Genomic DNA, 20377 nt, shown 5'->3' on the forward strand with positions numbered 1-20377 from the left:
GACAGACAGACATTATTTTTTATTAAAACTACGTATTGTATAGCATTTTGTCAGGGTCTGCTAAATAACAGTCAACATGGTAATAACTACATTGAAAATTATCTTCTTTTCATTAAGAAAATATAGTAAGGCCAAGACTGAATGATCGCCATAGAACTATCTGTTAATCACTATATTGTGAGAGGGAATTAATTGAGCAAGGAGTGAAAAAGTCAAACTTTAGCTTCATTTATTTTTCTCTTTTTTGCTTTCTACACTTATAGTAATGACAAATGATCACTGACACTATATGGAATTATATGTGGAAAACACCCAATTATTTATTTACCTAATACAAGTGAAAAGAACATCTCTAAATTATTTCCTACCCAGGTAGATAATGCAAGTCAAAAGATTAAATGCTAATAAAAAATGAACCAGTTTTACAGAAATTTAGATATGACTAGTCAAATATTATTAAAAATGTATGGTTTAGAAGTTGTATTTTATTTTTCCATAATTTTTAAAATTTTATTTATCAGTTCATATTTATAGTACATAGTGATTTCCTAATTTTTATTTTGTGATTTAACTTGAAAGTAACTCCAATAGTATTATCAACATAAAAGTATGCCTGTATTAGAGCTTTGTGCCATATATATATATATATATATATATATATATATATATAATTTTAAAGTGAAAGAAGATAAAAATAACAAAAAATTTTCAAAAAACAGGTTAATAAGACAATTATAATAATACATTGCATATTGTTGTCTTTGTGGTAGTTATTCAGAGTACAAGATATAATCAAGGTATTTTTTCCAAACAATGTTATCACAAACCTTTCTTTTCAATGAACTAAGAGAAACTAACTGTATAACTATCTTAACTCTCCTGTGTAAATCTACGTTTTTTCCCCCTTTATACATTTTCCTTTCTTATAAACATAATTTTTTCTGGACAAATTCCATCAGATTTATATGAAGATTCACTTGAATGAAATTCGCTTTCTAGTAAAATTTCTTTGTGTCTTTTGTTTGTTTTTGGTATTGAGAGTTGAATTCAGGACCTTACACTTTCCAGGCAGGTGCTGTGCCACTGAACTATATCCCAGGCCCAAAATTTCTTTATTGTGTCTAAAACATTATTGTGTCTAAACTTTTAGTTTGTACTATTTTATTTTGCAAAGGCAGTAAAAAATTGAAATGGCCATTTTACAAATAAATAATCAACTGTCACCCAAAATTTAAATTAATTCAATACAATGAAATCATTATGATTAATTGAGAATATATAACATATACTGATCATAAATTAACTAAAATCAAAAGTAGGCATATAAGTAATTGTCAAACAACATGTACACATTTTCCTATTTTGTGCAATCACCAATTTTCCATAGGAAAGCATTATATTAAAACGTAGAATCCTTTTCAGAAAACAGGGCAAAAACAAAACAAAGCATAGTTTTATCATAAGTAAAGATATATCATTTTTATATCAAAGAACAATTTAATTAAATGGATATCTGTGTCTTTTGTTTGTTTTTAGAGTATTATTCACATGAAAGTCATTAGATAGTCACCAAAAGCTACACAGTGCTATTTATTTTGGAGTTCCTTTTATATTTAAATAGAAAGGTAATGATTTCAACTCACAAAATTTTTCTAGAACTATCAAGAAGACAGATGACTAGTGCAGCTTTAAGATATTCCTTCCATCTGAATAACCCTAATTCTACACAATGAACGCTCCAACTTTTCACTTTTTTATCGAATACAGAGAGCACACAACATAATAAAAATAGAATGCTAAATAATGGTTTGGTTTTAAATAATAGGCAATTGAAAAATTAACAACACGTAACATGTAAAAAAGAGGAATGAAGAATAAGGGGCAAAGTTCCAAGGATATGCAAAGAGGAGAGAAAAGAAAAATGAAGAGAGTGAGGGATGGGTGATTGAGGGAGGGAAAATGTACACAGAGCAGAGAATGCATCACACACACTCTTAGGGCAGTGAACAAGTGATACATACCCATACCTGTATCCAGATCCATACAGAAAGATGTTAACTCATACAAAGCATACCTCAGAAAGGAGAGAAAGATAATGATGGGGATGTGTGCTTTTTACACACACATCCGACTAACATATACAAATAGGAAGGATATATACTGAAAATAACACAGAATCATGTCTGTCTGAAGATTATAGAATGAGACACCCAGAGAAAGAAACACAGAGAATAGCTTTCATATTTATACTCTGAGGACCATATGGGTATTTTTTTTTTGTTAGTAACTATAAAGGCAAAAGCTACATATTAGATAAAAATGAGGATATTACCTCATGATCCTTATCTGGAAGTACTCATAATTTAAGTTAAAGGCTATTCAGCGTACAGCAGCATTTCCAGTTTCTGCTTTAAAGTAAAACTACTTAGGTCAAGGCAAGGCAATGTACTTTTACAATGAACTCAGTGTATGGTCAGCCACGCCCCTAAAGGAGTAACTAGGGTTAAATAGTGTTCTTCAAATGATTAGTGGTTCAGCTTTTGAATTTTCAACTTCACAATGATGCAAACCATACAACTATTTTATTTCAATACAGTAATCATTAAGTTACATGTGCTACACAATTCTTAATTGTAAAATAGGATTTATGTTAGATGATTTTGTCCTACTGTAGCTAAAACAAGTGTTGTAAGCACGTTTCATGTAGGAGGGGAGATTTAAACAAAACAGGTGAATGTTTAAAGTTTTAAACAATTTATTATAGTAAAAGACATATTTTCATTAAGCCCCCTCACAATATTTCCACTTGCTTCAAACACACTTAGCTTAGCATTCTTGTCACTTTCCAAAGAAATTCCGCACGTCCTCTTTAGCGGGTGTCTTTAGTTGGGCTATTGTGGCTGTCTAGATGTTCTGAATCAGCTCAAAACATTTACCTTTCATGGACATTTTGACTTTGGGGAAGAGCGCGAAGTCACACAGTGCCAGATCCAGTGAATACGCTGGGTAAAGACACACTGTAACGTTTCCACAATCCTGTCTTTCTACTGAATGGCACTTGGCAGTAGTATTCACCCTATTTTAGATCACATCTCTTTTACAAAGACTTTCATGAAAGAGGACTTCCAGCACTGCTTCAGAAAGTGGCAGTAATGATAGGGTGAGTGCATTCCACATTATGGGGGGGATTTTGAGTTGAGATAAATGTAGTATTTCTTTTACTGCAATGAATATTTTAAAATTTAAATATTCATCTCATGTTTTGATTACTCCTTATAAGCTCAGCTAAACTCTGATGTTTAGTAAGTTAGAGGTATTAAATTCAGTTTCGCTTACAATGTTTTCAACTTTCGATGGGCTTATCAGTACATGACCCCAAATAAGTGAAAATGCATCTGTGTTTACCTCTGTCACTGATTTTTTCCTGTTTGTTAATGAAATACGAAAGTGTAAAAGCAGTAAATGGTACGTTGGCTAATTATACAGAATATAACACATTACAATTAGCTGTAGAGAGAGGCGTTTGTCAACTGATTATTATAATGGAACACTTTGGGGGATATTTTGTACTAAGAAATTGACATATTTGTACACCAGATAACATGATTTACTGATTTTAAGTATATCATTGACTCTAGCCTGTGGATAAAGGGAGGAGCTAGAAAACACATGAGAAGAATTCTCATTTTTTCTTCTCTTCTCTAATGACTGATACCTTGAATTTTAATGAGGCTCAAGACTATCAGTGAGTCATTAGCCATTTTGCATTATTTTTTTTAAATACTGACTTGTGTACTGACATGAATTTGTCACTGATCATTTTCTTTTTATTCTTACATCAAACTAACAAGGAGAGCGAGGCAGAGAGACTGATAAAGGATAATGAAACGAGTTTAATAAATAAAATTTCAAATCCTGTGACATTTACTGGCAAAGATATAGTACTAAAATTATACTTATGATATAGAACAAAAGGATTGTGCATGTTGTAGTAGTAAATAGGTCTATAAAAATGGTGTCATAGTGTTAATTCTAATTTTCTATCATAAAAATTGACTTTTTATTCTGTGCAGAAGAGATCCAAGATTGATTTCTGTTTAACATCCCACAAAGCTGCCATTGTATATTTTAGATAATTTTCTCATATTTCTTACAATAACAATTTTCATGTTCTATTTTTGTGATATCAAGGTGTGTTAAGATATTGTAGAATATTTTGGGGCATTCTTTTTCATTATTTCCTTGCTGTGACAATTTATTTGTATTATTATACAACCACAAAATTTAATTACTAGGATATAATATTTTCTTCATATGCAAATGTGCATGCATTTACATGGATATTTGGACATCATCAAAGGAAAAAAAAAACTAGTATTTTTTCATACAGGGCAACTCACCTGAAAATGTTTTATTCAAATTATGCATATAGCTGAGACAAAATGTTGATACACGAAAACATTTTTCCAATAACTAGAATTATAGACTTCCTAAGCACACATTTTGATTTAATGTCATAAGATTGGTACTTAGTTCAGTTTCCAAATATTTTATCAGTCTTGTAAATAATCTGTTATAAGAATTTCAGCATCATCACTTTTAAAATACAATAAACTATAACAATTCTAAATGCAGTCTCAGTTATTTTCAAAGAAGAGAAATTTTCTCAGTTTAACATCTTCATACCTTTCAATTTAGTTGTGTGATCAATAACTAGCAATTCTTTAAAGGTAATTGCTGTACTTTTGAAAGAAGCCATTTTATGTTACATGAAAATTATAGTTTGGAAATATCTTCTTGGATGTATGTGTTCTCAGTTTAAAAGATTTCAATGTGCTCTAGGTTTTGAGTGCAACAAAGTTACCGTGCATTAGATATGTTAAAATTTATGGTAAAATTGCTTTTCAGAACATCATTGAAGGACATATATCAAGGGAAAGCACACAGAGGCACAAAGGAAGTGAGAGAGAATAGAATTAGGTACAAGAAAATGTGACTCGAAAAACCTGGATAATGTTTGGATGAAACATGCATGATGGGTGAAGGTAAAAATTGGAATAAAACAGGGAAACTGAAAGTTTCTAGACAGAAATTTGTCCCTAGATCAAAACTAACAAAAATAAATGGTCCTCGTTTTGCCCTTTCAGACAAGCAAAATGAAACACAGATCAAAACTAACAAATACATGTCATTCTTATGCAATGAACACAGAATCTGAATAAATCTCCAGTATGTGGTGTAGGAACCTCTGTACTGGTCAGCTTTTCTATTGCTATGACAAAATTCTTACATCAAGAATTTAAAGGAGTGGAGATTTAATTTGGCTCATCATTTCAGAGAGTTCAGTCCACGTTCAGGGACAGCTTGGTGGGTGAAAACTGTTCACCTCATGGCATTTGGGAAGCATAGAGCATGTGAAGAACACAAGCAAGAGATACACTCATCAAAGGCACATCTCCAGTGGTCCCCTTTCAACTCAGTCCCACACACTCAAAGCGCTTTCAGCTATAAAACACAGTAGACTGGTACACTGATGTGTACAGTGTCCCTGGGAGACAATCACCCTTCCAAGGATCTCTTAGTCACAAAAGTTAAAGGTATCCTTCTGCAGGAGAGTCAATTATCTACCTTAGCAGAAACCATAATGCACTGTATCTCACTTATCAAGAGCTATCAGGTATTCAGGGTCCTCAGTATTATTGTATTATCATTTTTATATGTAAATATGGAACAGATTGGCCAGAGATGATGGGGCATGCCTATAGTTCTAGCTATTCAGGAGGCTGAGGCAGAATGATCTCAACTTTGAGTCCAGCTTGGCACTTTAGTGAGATCCTATCTCAAAAAAAAAAAAAAACTTGAGAAGATAAATATATAAAAGATCATTAACTATATGAACATCTATAGTCAAAAGGCAAATGACAGGATAACGGCCAAATTCCTTGAAGATTCAAGTTAAAAAAGCTGACAGAAAAATATCTAACCATTTCTACATCTATTCAAGAAACTGAATCCATTATTAAAAATTTTCCCATTGAAACATTCCATGCCAGATGTCCTAACAATTGAATTTTAAAAATGTCTAAGGAAGAAATCATATCAATCTTCAATAATTACTTCCAGAAAAAGGAAAAGAGGAAGCAAGTTCCAACTTCTTTTATAAAGCCAGCCTAATATTGCTACCAACACTTGAAGGCAGTTTTTAGAGAAAAACCAAGATAAAAAGTATTCAATAAATATTAGAAACTTGAATCCAGCAATTTTTAAAAGCTATAAGGCATCATGACCAATAATGTCTATTTCAGAAATCTCAAAGAGGTTTGACATTCAAATATCAATGGCTATAATTTACCACATTCACACAAAATGATGAAAACAATGCAATCATTCTAATTAATGCAAAGAAAGCACTTAACTATATTCAATGCTGGCTTATAATAAAATTTTTAATTGAGTATAAAGAGAAATTTTCTATACTGATTAAGAAAGCAAAAAATTCCTATAAACACTGCAAACAATGTATATAATGACAAGCACAGAAAACTTTCTAAGGAGACACAAAATAAGATAATGCTTTCTATTATTATAAATTTCATTTTAACATTATGCTGGAGGGACTAGTCTACAAAAAAGGTAAAACAAAAAAAATTTAAAGCACAAAGAATGAAAAGAAAGAAACTGCCTTTATTTTATGGTGTAATTTTTTGCATTAAGAACTCAAAACTCAATAAACTGTTACTATTAATGAGTAAATTTAACAAGATGATTATGTAAATACTGAATATACAAAAATGAATTACATCATTATAGACTATTAACAAAGAACAAACAAAATTTATGATTTATGATTCTTATTAAGGTCAAAACATCAGATATCTAAGATGAAATTTGATAAGTCATATGTAGCACCTCTGGTCTGAAAACTGCAAAATATTACTAAATAATTCATTAAAAAGATGCAAATTAATGGTGAGATATATTACATAATTATATTAGATGACTGACTATTTTAAAGATGTTAATTTTCTACAAGTGAAACATAATTTTAATCACTATCCTTGCGTAGTTCATATTAAACTGACCAGGTCGTCCTAAAATTTATTCAAAGAATCAAAACAGCCAAGGCATACTTGGATAAGAAGAATAAAGTTGAAGTGTTTAAAGTGACAGATTCCAATTTTAAAAAATAAAAAAACATGAGTGTGTATATATGTAAAAACGTTCTATTAAATGTTATTCAGTCATAAAAAGAAATAATGTTGCAGCACATGCTACAACATGGTTGAACCTTGTAAACAGTAAAATAAGTAAACTAAACCAGACACAAATGGAAATGCATATCAATGTGCTTTATGAAGCATATAAATATGCTTCATTTATATGAAATATCTGGAAAAGGCAAATTGATAAACACAGAGGTTATCAGAAGTTGGGGACAGAGGGAGTTGGGGAACTAGCATTAATAGGTACAGAGGTTTTATTTGAAGTGATAGAAAAATTTGAAAATACAAAATATCACAAAATTTTGGTGATGAATGCAATCCACACTACTGAATTACCCACTCTAAAATTATTAAAATGACAAATTTTGTGTTATATACACATCAGCACAACTAAAGATAAAAATATATGAAAACCATTAAATTGTGCACTTGAGATGTGTGAATTTAATAGTACTTTAAATATATCTCAATAAATCTGATTTTAAAAAAGCCAGCGTAGATATTATATGATGTCACTTGATACTGGTTGAATTAGAGACATAATTAAATGGAACAGGATAAGGATCTCGAGATTGCTATTGCTATGTATTGGGAAAATTACTGCTTTTCAATAAATGATGCTGGATCAGTAGATATTGCTTTTCATTATAGTTCATAGGTATTACTTGTTTTTGAGGCATAACTATATATTAATATAATAAACATTTTAAAGATTAATTTAAAGTTATCCTAGGTGGAAAATAAATATTCACAAACAAATTAAGTAGATAAATAAAAAACTAAAGCAAGAATCTTTACAAGAACAATAAGTAGAAATAAACGATCTTGACTTATGTCAATTGTTGAATTAGACCACTTCTAACTTGTTTAAATGCTGTCAATATAAACCTGATCACTGAATTAATTACTTTACTTTTCAGTCCAACTCTTTAGAATACTTTATGCAAAAATCGTGCAAATATTTTGGGGTTTGGTCATTAATGTAAAACTATCCACTACCTCCATTTCCTATCTGCAACAAAACATAAAGCCAAATCAAATGGTCGGTTTAAAAAACACACAGCAAAACAAAACTCCACACACCAGTTTTCTCCCCCACCAATAATGCACCTAGAAAACAAAATAAATATAAACACTTAGACCATTTAACACATATGACAGAGGAGATGGTTAATGTCTAACCTTTATCCACTGGAGGTTTGTGTGCTTGAGTTTATTTTCAAGTTTATCTTGCTCTTCTGGGCTTATGGGAGCACTTACAAGTGCTATTCCTCTGGTTTCATTTAATTGTTTTAGAATTCCCTGGCGCAGGGGAAGCTCTTCCTCCAATAACTGGAACAGACAAAGGCAGCAAGGTTTAAAATGAATTACAACACAATTCCAACTGCTGTGTCTTCACCTTTATTGATTAGTCTATCAAAATGAACAGACTTGACCGAAGGCCCACTAGTATCTCAAATACCAACAGTTTTCTATACAGCACAGAGCTGGTGCACTCAGTCACGTAATCCCAAATACACAAGCCTTCCTACAAATGAACAGATTATTGTATCTTGCCAAGACTTTATATTTTTTAAAATAAAAAAAAATATTAGGTGGTTTGATGAGGTAGAAGACAACACCCAGAGTAGAACTATTCTAAAAACTGATATCTATCAGAAATAAAACAATGTGAATAAATTCACCAGCTTCTCAGTTACCATAGTTAGACATAGCATACCATAGATGGTACTGAATGAGAAACTGCACTCTCAGTGTAGACAGTGCTAAGGACTGTGCTAATTTTCTCACATATTATCTAAGTTTCTCTTTAGACTATTGTAGTTTTAGAAGGTTTTTCCGAGTATCATAATTTTCTGTAGAAGAAACCTGAGACAAGGACATTAAATAACAGCCCTAAGGACACAAACCTATTAAGCAACAGAGTAGTGATTCATTCTGGAATTCTTATTTTTCATTGTCTCAGAGTTGATGCCTTTCCCCAAGATCTACAAAACCATGATGCTAACAACTGTATTTTATTTACATTATCTAGGGATGCAGTGCCCAATACAGTAGCCCTTTGACACATGATGTCATTTAAATTTAAGTTAATTAAAACTCAATGAAACAGAATAAGCTGACTCCTTCACTCACACTAGCCCCTTTCTAAAGGAATATTTGGCTAGTGGCTATGGAAATAGACAATGCAGAAAATTTCCATCATCATACAAGGTTCCATTGGATGATACTTATATTGGTTGTCTAAGCAGAATAGAAAACGAATACACATTTATTAATAAAGGAATGCTTCTAATTATATCTATAGAATGAGTTATCAATTACATTCTTATATATGACACCCAGTATACTTAGGAAAGACGAATTCCCAAGAACAGACTGAATTCAATTTTCCAGAGTATAATCATCTTCAAATGGTTCACAAACTTTTAAGCCTTCGAATCTCAAATACCAAACATCACACCTGACACAAATAAAGCTCTCAGTATTTGTTTACTGCATTAAAAATATTTTATACTTTATCCCCTGGTAGGTTGCGAATTTTTGTTTCATAGAAATAATCACTTGAAACTAGACTCTGTGTCACACGAGCAAATCAAATGAATCATTGATAAATAAGAAATTGCATTTTCCATTGATTATGTAACCTTGTAAAAATAACAGTAATCACTTTTAAAACATTAATATGAACTTCAAATAAGCTATCAATAGTAAATGCATCTAACATTTGGCCCAAAATAGGAGATGAATAAAATTAATTTCTCTTTCTTTTTACCTTTCCCTCAACAATTAAATAAAACACATCAAAATGGATTACTTAACCTAAATTATGAAAATTAGTCCAACTGCACATCAGAGCACCTCAGTCAGTGGTGAGAGGTAATCAGTTATGAGTAGCTATCATGGCAATAACATAAGAAAAGTCACCTGAATAAGCTGAATTCATTCAACCACTACGAAAAGTGAAACAGTACCACTTTTTCCCACCCTTACTTTTAACAAACCAAAACGAAACATTGCTGCAGGCAATGTATATACCTTTAGTCAGAGACTGAAGTAGAGTTATTGATTTGGCAATTAAGACCTTCTCTTAGTAATGAGATGTTTTTCTACAAAAACTCCTCCAAATCATCACGGACATAGCCCAATATAGACTGGATAGTAATTCCCATTTCTATTTATACTTTATGATTCAACACTGTTTTTCAAATTATTTGAAGCTATGGAATTCTTGAATAAATCTAAAATTAATTTCAAATTAGTTTAAAATTAGCTCCTATTCACTATGTCTGTACAGATGCAATATATGGGTAACATAGGCATTTATGTGTACACACATATCTATGTATACAGACATACATATACATATACACAAATATTTACACTAGTTGAAGCCACTGGATTAAGACAAAATAAAGTTGTGAGAAAAAACATTTTAGTAAGAAAGTATAAATAATATAATAGGTGGGAAATCAATGATTAAATACATTTTAGAAATAGATTTTATACAAGTAGGCCCTTGGGGAATTTAGAAAATAAAATTACCTTGATTTGTTCGAGCTTTTCTGTTAGCTGTTGCTCATTTCCAAGTTCAAGGGGAATACAGGTAATGTTATCCACCTCTTCCAACCATAAAACAAACTCATTTAAATCTCTTTGAAATTCCGACAAGATATTCTTTTGTTCTTCTTGCCTGGAGATAGAAAAATGAAATTGTTATAAATGACATATTTCTCAAGTTTTTTTTAAAGCAAACTGGAAAGAATATGACAAACACTTAAAAGTAAGCATTCAAAAAGATGGCAACAATATATAATTCATTTTAAGAGAATTCATTCATTTTGAACAAAGTAATTTCAACATTTCGTAAATCTTTGAAAGATAAGAGATCAATATTGGTCAAGATAAGCTCTGTTTTAAAAATTCCACAACATTATATTATTACTTCATGGCAAGTTTTCTTGACTTAATCACTATTGACATTTAAGGTTTGAGGATTCTTTGCTGATAGTGGGTTTTCTGTGCATTGTATGATATCTAGCAGCTTTCCTGGCCTATATACACTACCTGTCCTTAGCAACTTCTCATTCCTCTCATTTGTGACAACCAAACATGCCTGATATCCTGCTGGGTATATTACTACCCACTTATGGGAATCATTGTACTAGAGTATATATATATATATATATATATATATATATATATATATATAGGACATGAATTTATGTGATTTGAAATGATTAATTAAAGTGTACAATGGGCTTAAAATAAAACACTAAACATTTTCCAAGTTATGAATCAAGATTTTTGTCGAGAGAAGACAAAGACTGATTTACAATACTTAACATATGTTATACTAGTGGAAAATTTTAGTTGTGAAAGTACATATAATGCATGCTATTTAATTAGCCATAGATTTATTTTTATATATTGTAAAAGAAGATTATAACTGAACAAAATGGTTTTCACTTAATGTAATTTATAATTTTTCTGTTTTGTTATGATTTGAGAGATATGCAAGCTTTTAAGATAAACCATACAACTAAGGACAAGAAATAACAAGGGAAGGAATGTCATCAGCTTCATAGAATCTCTATTGTGTGCTCGTAATATCTACCTGAAGTATATCTGGTAACCTGTCAATTTTGGATATTTTGCCAGTATTGAATATTAAGCAAATGGAGTCATATAGCATGTATGCTTGTGTCTTTTTCTTCTCAAAGTTGTGCTTATAATAATCCACTTTGTATATAGTTTTAATTTGTCCATTCTTCTGGCTGTGTGGTACTCAGTGATATAAATATGACTGTTGATGGACATTTGGGTTGCTACCTGTTTTTATACATTAAAGGTGTCTTTTTTTGTTTCTTGTCAACAAACACTTATTGACAATTTACTATCTTCTAGGAAATCTAGAATATTTGGTTTAAATGTTGATGTATTATATACCGTTTTTTGAGGATTTCACAGTCCGTGAGAAGAAATAAACAAGTAAACCAAGGAATATGGTTGAGTATTACAGGAAGATCGGTTATTTCTGGGGCAAGGATTGGGAGACATCAGAGAAAAGATAATGGTCTCAGTCTTGATGCAAGAATATAGAACCTCATGCTTCAGGAATAAGACACCACATGTGAAAAGACAAGGCTTCCACAAACTTATAATTCACTCATTTCCCAAGCTGGAATCTGGCTATTGGACTTCTGCTTGACTATATTCCGTTTTGTTATTTGATGGGAACTTGTTCAAAGTCTGTTTTGGAACATAAAAGGTGACCTTCTATCCTATTCTTAATATAGCAACTAGAAGTGTTCTGTGAAATCTAAAGTCACCTCTGCACTTAGAACTTTCAAGTTTATGTAAAGCAAAAGCCTAAAACACACAAAATATTACTGTTATATAAGGGTCCAGATCCGGGCTTTCCAGTATAATAGAGTATTTGAAATATGACAGGTAGAAATTGAGATAAACTGCAAGAGTTAAAAAAATCAAATTTAAAAACATAGTACAAAAAACGATCTCTATACCTTCTGCTCAGTTTTGCTATGAACATAAAATTGCTCTAAAATAGTGTATTTAAAAAATTAAAATAATAAAAAATATCTCATTGATATTTTGTATATCATAAACAAGTTAAAATAATATTTTAGTGAATTGTATTAAAGAAATACATAAAAGTTAATTTTACCTCTTCTTTTTTATTTTTTAATGAGGCAACTACTATCTGTACATATATATATATATAATACATATTATACATACATATATATATATATATATATATATCACTTAGTTTTTCTGATGAACAGGTTGGATGTATAAAATCTGCTAATTCCCTCTCTTCTTTTTACCTTTATATCTAAAATGTACTTATTGAGAATATTGTTCCAGGTTCTCTTCTGTCTTTTAAGTTTGTTTCTGTTTCTTTCTAAATAAATAATCAAATACTTTATTTCTTTGTTATTGGTTTCGTTGATATTATTTCTAAAGTCATGGCTCCACATAATTGTTTATAGATTGACTTTTGGGTGTGGGTACCAGGAGTCAGACTCATGACCTCACACTTGCCAGGCAGGTGCTGTGCCCTTAACCTATATCCCTGGCTCCTACATATTTACTTTTATTCTGGATCATTACTCTCTCATTTGAAAACCTAAATGTTTAATTCTTCTTAAATTTATATAATGTTTCTGACCTTGAGGTTTCAGAAATTGATATTTTCCCTGGACAATCTGTTCTCTGTTGATTCGTGGTACTTTTTACATTATTTTAAATTTTTTTATATTACTGTGATTCTGTTAGTGGATGTTGAAGACTTTTGGGACTATTAATCTTTGAGAATCTAAAATGGGTTTAATTGCTGATAGTTTAAACTATTCTTTTGCCTTACCTATGCTAACTTATGTAACATGAGTCTCATTTGGATAAATTCAAAAGTGAATCTGAATGATAATTTTAACTAGGATTTGATTAAATCAAAAATTAATTTGTGAAGAATTACTATCTTTCCAATAAAATTCCGCTAAATTTTCTATGATATACTATATTTGAAGTCTAAGAGTATTTGGGACTCTTCTGTCCCCTATAAATTGTTGAATACATTTTATAATTAACCTTCACTACCAGTTTGAAAGCAAGTACATTGCAGATGATTTTATGGACATTAGCTGTATACTAATTTAGAAAACTCTTATAAATGCTCAGAATAAATCATTACTTACCAAGGAAAAGCTTTGCTTTAGCTCTTTGCTGTAAGCTTTCTTTTTACAAACTGTGGAAAACTTTGTTCTGATGACTGGATTTTTAAAAACAAAGTATAGCCTTTTTTAAATTATGAAAAGATTTGGTAGTCATTTCTTGTCTACATTTATTATTTTTGCTTTGAAATATAAAAATGATGGTGTTGGGCCAGGGAATTAGTTCAGCAGCTTAAGCACCTGACTAGCAAGAGCAAGGTCATGAGTTTGCTCCCTGGTACCAAAAAATAAATAAATAAATAAATAAATAAATAAATAAATAAATAAATAAAGATGGTGCCAAAATCCCACCAGAACCCGGCTATAATCTGCTTTTCTAAGCACATGTGTTTTCTGAAATTTCAAAAGCTTAATCTGAAGCTTTTAAAAGTTGCAATTTGAATATACGGATTCAGATGATTGCAGAAAAGCAAAGGAATACAGCATTACCAGGCTTGTCTCTTGACAGAACAGTTTAAACATGCTTTACATTGGCATTCATCACATGAAGTGTTATTTCTTTGTTTACCTACTTGCTTAATGCTTATGATAGGATTTATTCAGGCATGTGGTAGTAATAATAATGAATGGGATATTTAACATTACCAATCTGCAATTAAGTGCTAAATATTTTACTTTTAGAGGCATTTTAATACATTTAGGCATTTTTTAAATGAATGGCTTCTGTTTGAAATATTGGCTCTGTTACCATTTACATTATAAATGCTCCTAATGCAATTGAAGGAAGCACATATTATGATAGTGAGTGATTTGCATAATCAGAAAGGAAGAGTTTCTGATGTGGATGTGTTGCTAAATTCAATGAATTTAACATTAACTCTTAATGATCATTTTCTGTGGGGCTGCTCCTAGGAGAAGAGGAAAAGACTGCCAACTCACATGGCATGATTTCAGTGGGAGAGGGGATATAGCAAGTGTTGTGGGCAAGCTGCTAGATATTTTCACATTTGAATTTCTTTTAAAGCTTAATAATCATATATATTACCTTTCTAATTCTCACAATGAAGCGATTAAAGCTCAGGAGACGTATATAACATATATCCAAATATAGTGTGATTCTTCCATTTTCTGGAAGAAATGTTCCTGTCCAAGCTTTTTGATCCATTTTAACATGAAAATTTCAGAAAATGCAGACAGAATCACCTTTCATCCATGAATACAATTAATTTCATTGAGTGTACACGTCTACTTTAAAATTATATAATAAAATTGGAGGGAAAGGCAGGAGGGAGGAAGTGGAAATAAAAAGAATTAAGATGTATTATGCACATGCAGGAATTTTCCAAGGTAAACGTAATCATTATGTACTGCAAATACATTCTCATAAAAATTATAAATAATAAAAAATGAAAAAGAAAGATCATATTCTCATTCATATTTCATATCATTATGCTCAAATCCTCGGAAATGCATCTTCAACATTGGAATATTCCTCCTCAGGAATGTAATTTTTTACATACTTAATTTTCTTGAAGATAGTATCATTACTTACACCCAAGTGGCTTGAGGTATGGTACTGCTGCATTTAGGTGTAATGTTCCACTTGGAATTCAATTACAAGCTTACAATTATATAAGATAGTATAATATAATATAAAGGACAGTTTTTTTTTCTTTTTCCTGTCTCATAAGTCCATAAGCTATACAATGTAACTAATCAGTTGCTTTTAACAATATTCCTTCCAAAGCTTGATCATATTGGCATCCAATTCTTGAAACTGTCATGTCATACTACCAAAGTTAATCCCTCCATTACATTTACTTTTCTCCAAAACTTTTCTTTGTAACTGTCAGTTAACCTCTATAAGCCATCAAATAAGCCATCATTTGAGATCAAATACAGCAAATATTTCTTTTCCAGATAGTAGTTTATTTTGAGCAAAGTAAAGTAACTGTTCTGTAATTTGAGAAACTTTAGAATTCAAGTATAAGAATACTTCCAAAATTAAAAAATTCATTTTGTTTTAGACTTATATGCTTATGTACTCTGAGAGACATTGTTGGAATGAGAACCCAGGTACCAAGTCTGGTTCAACCAACATGCTTTCCATATCTGGTTAGTGTTTGGGTCAAAAATTATACATTGGTGTATTTTGCCTGAAGTTTGTACTTCATAGAAGTACTCCAACCTTGGTGTGGTGGTTGGTATTACATACCTATACTACCAGTACTCTGGGACCCTGAGGCAGGAGGACCACAGTTTGAACTCTGCTTAGGCAATTTAGTGATTTAGCATCACCATTTCTCAAAATAAAAAAAAAAAAATAAAAAATGCCAGGGATGTAGCTCTTTGCAAATGCCCTGCATTCAATTTCCAGCACTGAAAAAAATGTGATTCTAAGAAGAATGACATAGAAAGGCTTATCCGTGTACTTATGCCTTGCTATGAAGGAAGTCATTGGCATCTTGCAAGTAGGCATGGAGAACGATGCCAGTGAGAGTGCCTGAAAGGAAATGTACCAACCTAAAAGCTACTAGTTATAAGCTGAGTATGTGAACTAGAGCAAGATACTTAATCTCCATAGACTTCAGTTTCCTTTTTTTTTTTTTTAAACCAGGACAATCAATACCATTTCTGTGCACCAACAATGAACTCACTGAAAAAGAAATTAGGAAAACAATATCATTCACAATAACATCAAGAAAAATTAAATACTTAGAAATTAACCCAGCCAACAAAGTAAAAGATCTCCAAAAGGAAAACTACAGTATTCTGAAAAAGGACAATAAAAAGAGCATCAGAAAATAGAACGATATGGGATGAGGATTTAGCTAAGCAGCATGAGTGCTTGCCTAGAAAGTGCAAGGTCATGAGTTTGAACCCTGGTACAAAACAACAAAACAAAAACAAAACCAAAGACAACTTTATCCTCTGTTCCTAGAGAGACAGACCCAAACACTGACAAAAGAACAAAATGACCATACTTTCAAAACTAATATATAGATTTAATGCAGTACAAAAGAAAATATAAGAGCATTCCTAAAGATCTAGTGAAAGTAATACTAAAATTCAAATGGAACCAAAAGAGACCCAGAACAGTAAAAGCAATCCTGGACAATAAGAGCAAAGCAGATATCATAATCCTGAACCCCAAGTTACATTACAAAGATACAGTTTTAACAAAAATAAAACAACATGTTACTGGTATAAAAACAAACATGTGAAATCATGAAACAGAGTAGAGGTTGTGGAGACAACTTCAAGCACATTCACCTATCTGATCTTTTTAAAGGAGGCCAGAAATACAAGCAGGAAGAAAGACAGCCTCTTTATCAAATGGGGCTGGGAAAACTGATTATTGACATGCAGGAGACTGTACCTACACCCATATTTCTCACCATGTACTCAACTAAGATCAAAATGTATCAAAGAGCTAAATGGTAAAAGGGTAACTATCTACTAGCAGATAAAACAGGTAAACTAGCAGACATAGGCAAGGCCTTTCTGAACAGAACCCTCAAAACACAAGAACTAATACTGAAAATCAACAATTGGTATTATATCAAATTCAGTATTTCTGTACAGCAAGGAATTCAGTAGTGAAGAGACAACCTATAAAATGAGAGAAAAATTGGTCAGTTTTTCCTTGGACACAGGACTGATATCTAGAATACAAAAGAATTTAAAAAAAAAGTTTGTCCCTTAATAAAAGCCCCAATGAAAAAATGGACAACTGAAAAAAATAGAAATTTCTTAGAAGAACTATAAATGACTATGAAATACTTGAAACAGTGTTCACCATGTCTGGCCATTAATAAAATCCAAATTGAAACAATACTGAAATTCCACCTTATTCCACAAAGAATGGTGAACATCAACAAATCAAATAATAATAAATAATAGAGGAAGTGCTATAAGAAAAAAGACACCCTTATACATTGCTGGTGAAGGTATAAACCAGTATAACCATTATGGAAATTGGTATGGAGATTCTTCTAAAAACTAAAAATAGAAATTGCATTTAACCTATCTATTCAACTTCTAGGTGTCTTGAGAGAATTGAAAACATCATGTTCCAGTGAAATATGCATGCCCATGTTGATAAAAGAACAATTAATAATAATTAAATCATATAAGTAGTCTATATGCCCACCAATACATGAAATGAATAAAATATGGTATTTATGCATAATGGAGTACTACTCTGTCATAAAGAAGGATAAACGAGTTATTTGTAGGAAAATGATTGCGCCTAGAGACTATAACATTAAGTGAAATAAGACACACAAACTTACATGTCACATAGTTTTTCTTAATGAGAAACACTAAGATAAAAACAAAGAGCAAAGTAAAAGAGATAATAGGAAATAGATCTTTGTGAAAGAAAAGGATATCAAGAAATGGGGGAGTTAAAATAGAAATAAGATGTGTAATGTATATGTACCAATGTATATGTACTTATAATGAGGAATGAAATGATTATGCAATGAAAAAAAGCATTAAAAAACAGGTACTGCTAAAAAAATAAGCATTGAAAACATTCTCAGAGAATCCTTGTGAGAATTAGAAACCCAAGTTTAGTCTAGTGCTTCACTAATAGCATTCAACCAATGGTAGGGAAAACAGGAAGAGGTAGAAGAACTAAGGAATATGGACACTGAACTTTCTCTTTCCAGATCAGAAATTGTCTAAGCTCACATGTTTACACACATAAAAATATTTATAAAGCATGGAAAAGTACCCAGGGGATATTTGAAATGGAATCTGTGAATGTTCCATCTGACCACTCTATTACTCTCTTTTGACAATCTCACTTGAGGAATTTTTTTAGGGAAACACAATTAGAGTCTTACTATCAGTCTGTGAGTAAATGTGTCACTAGATGAGCCTTCTCTTGTTGAAACAAATGTAAGATTACAATGCAACAAATATTTACTGAAGATCTACCCAAGTCCAATGATATGGCAGTGAATATAGGCAAAGATCTCTGTCTTATGTAGCTCACATGCTATTGGTGAGAAGGGGAGGCACTAGCAGGATAAAAAAATAAAATATAGAGATTGTGATGCAGTTACAAATGCTACAGAAAATAAAAGCAATAACCAGAAGCAAGGAAGAGGGATAGGGTAGAGAGAGGTGGGCTGGGGAGTAGCTGGGATTCTATAAAGGGTTATCAGGGAAGGTCTCACTATGAAGAGAGCATTTGAGTAAAATCAGTGAGCACTCACTGACTATCTGTTCACTGAAAATCTTGATCATATTTTCTTACTCATGCAACCTGCTGTAGCTTTTTCGGCCTCCCTAGTCTTTGAGCATCAGCTCTAGTCAATGCGATGTGAGAAAAAGCTCCTAAATTCCAGGCCTTCCTCACCTAGCTACCAGCATCCAGATGATGTTGCTTGCCCTTTCCCCATCTAACACTGAAAAACTAATGGAAATTTGAAAGCAATGTGTTAAAGTGGTCAGAGCCACAAAATGAAAGGGCCCTGGTGCCTGTTAGTTCACGATTTGGCAGGAAGTTGCTTATATACCAGAAGCAAACATTTCTTAAAGTTTACATTTGTGAGAAATATCTTCATGTTCAGCCACTGATATATTTTTAAAGTTACAGCTTGACTTATATTAGTTAATATAGAAATAAACAGGTAAAGGGATAAGTCTTGTAAATACTGTAAGAAACAGCACTCTAAGCAGAGGAAATCAGTATCAGACATTGAGACAGAAATACAGTCAGAATGTTCCAAGCACCAAAGAAGAGAACCAAATGTTCTCAAGGTAATGAGAAGAAAAGAGCAGTAGGAGATGGATGAAAAACCAGCTCTTTAGACATTCTCCCTAGAACCCCAACGTTTTTACATATCGGATGCTCTCTTTTCTGGCAAAGTCAGTGTTTAGATAAAATTCTAGAATAATATGTGTAAGGGGTTCCCAGGTTGAGCTCAGTTCTCCAACCCTACTTTAGTAGGTCCAGTCAACTAAATGAGCCACTGGAATTCCTCAAGATTTTTCTTTGCTCCCTACACACATACTGGAACAGACTTCTGAAAGCCTCGGGGTGCTTTAGGTCTTCCTTCCTCAGAGGTTAAATTATTCTATCAGCAAAGCCTGCAACGAAGCCATTGCTATCTGCTGAAAGACATCTTGAAGATCTGACTTCAGTTTTGCTGATTTCCATTCCAGTTAGGTTTTTCCCTTCATGGACATTAGAAACACCATCATCTTCCTGCTTAATCCTGCTCGTTTGCCAACATCAATGGGCAGTTCCAGTAGCTTCCAGTTGTTCAGACTAGAAATATATGAGCCTTCATCACTCCCACAGTGTATCAATAAACACGGCCTTAAATTCCTACGTGAGATATGTCTCCTGAATCTGCCCACTTCTCTATATTTTCCCTGCTGCACCATCCTTCTCTCATCCCCTCATTCAAGTCTAACCCACTGTTTCCTAATTGGTTT

General features: G+C 31.9%; 1 protein-coding gene across 17 annotated transcripts in view; it reads right to left on the reverse strand.

Moving 5' to 3' along the window:
* Positions 1 to 20377, reverse strand: part of Dmd (dystrophin) — a 2110831-nt gene that overhangs the window by 748815 nt on the left and 1341639 nt on the right. For all 17 annotated transcript variants that reach the window (XM_063242792.1, XM_063242803.1, XM_063242804.1 and 14 more), the window contains 2 exons: positions 10770 to 10917; positions 8406 to 8555 (listed from right to left, as the gene is read on the reverse strand). In XM_063242792.1, the coding sequence (XP_063098862.1) occupies positions 8406 to 8555; positions 10770 to 10917 (298 nt within the window). The remainder of the gene's footprint in view (positions 1 to 8405; positions 8556 to 10769; positions 10918 to 20377) is intronic.

The sequence above is a fragment of the Cavia porcellus genome, unplaced genomic scaffold (assembly GCF_034190915.1).
Source record: "Cavia porcellus strain 051 isolate PalLab524CR breed Dunkin Hartley unplaced genomic scaffold, mCavPor4.1 scaffold_33, whole genome shotgun sequence".
Classification (NCBI taxonomy): Eukaryota; Metazoa; Chordata; class Mammalia; order Rodentia; family Caviidae; genus Cavia; species Cavia porcellus.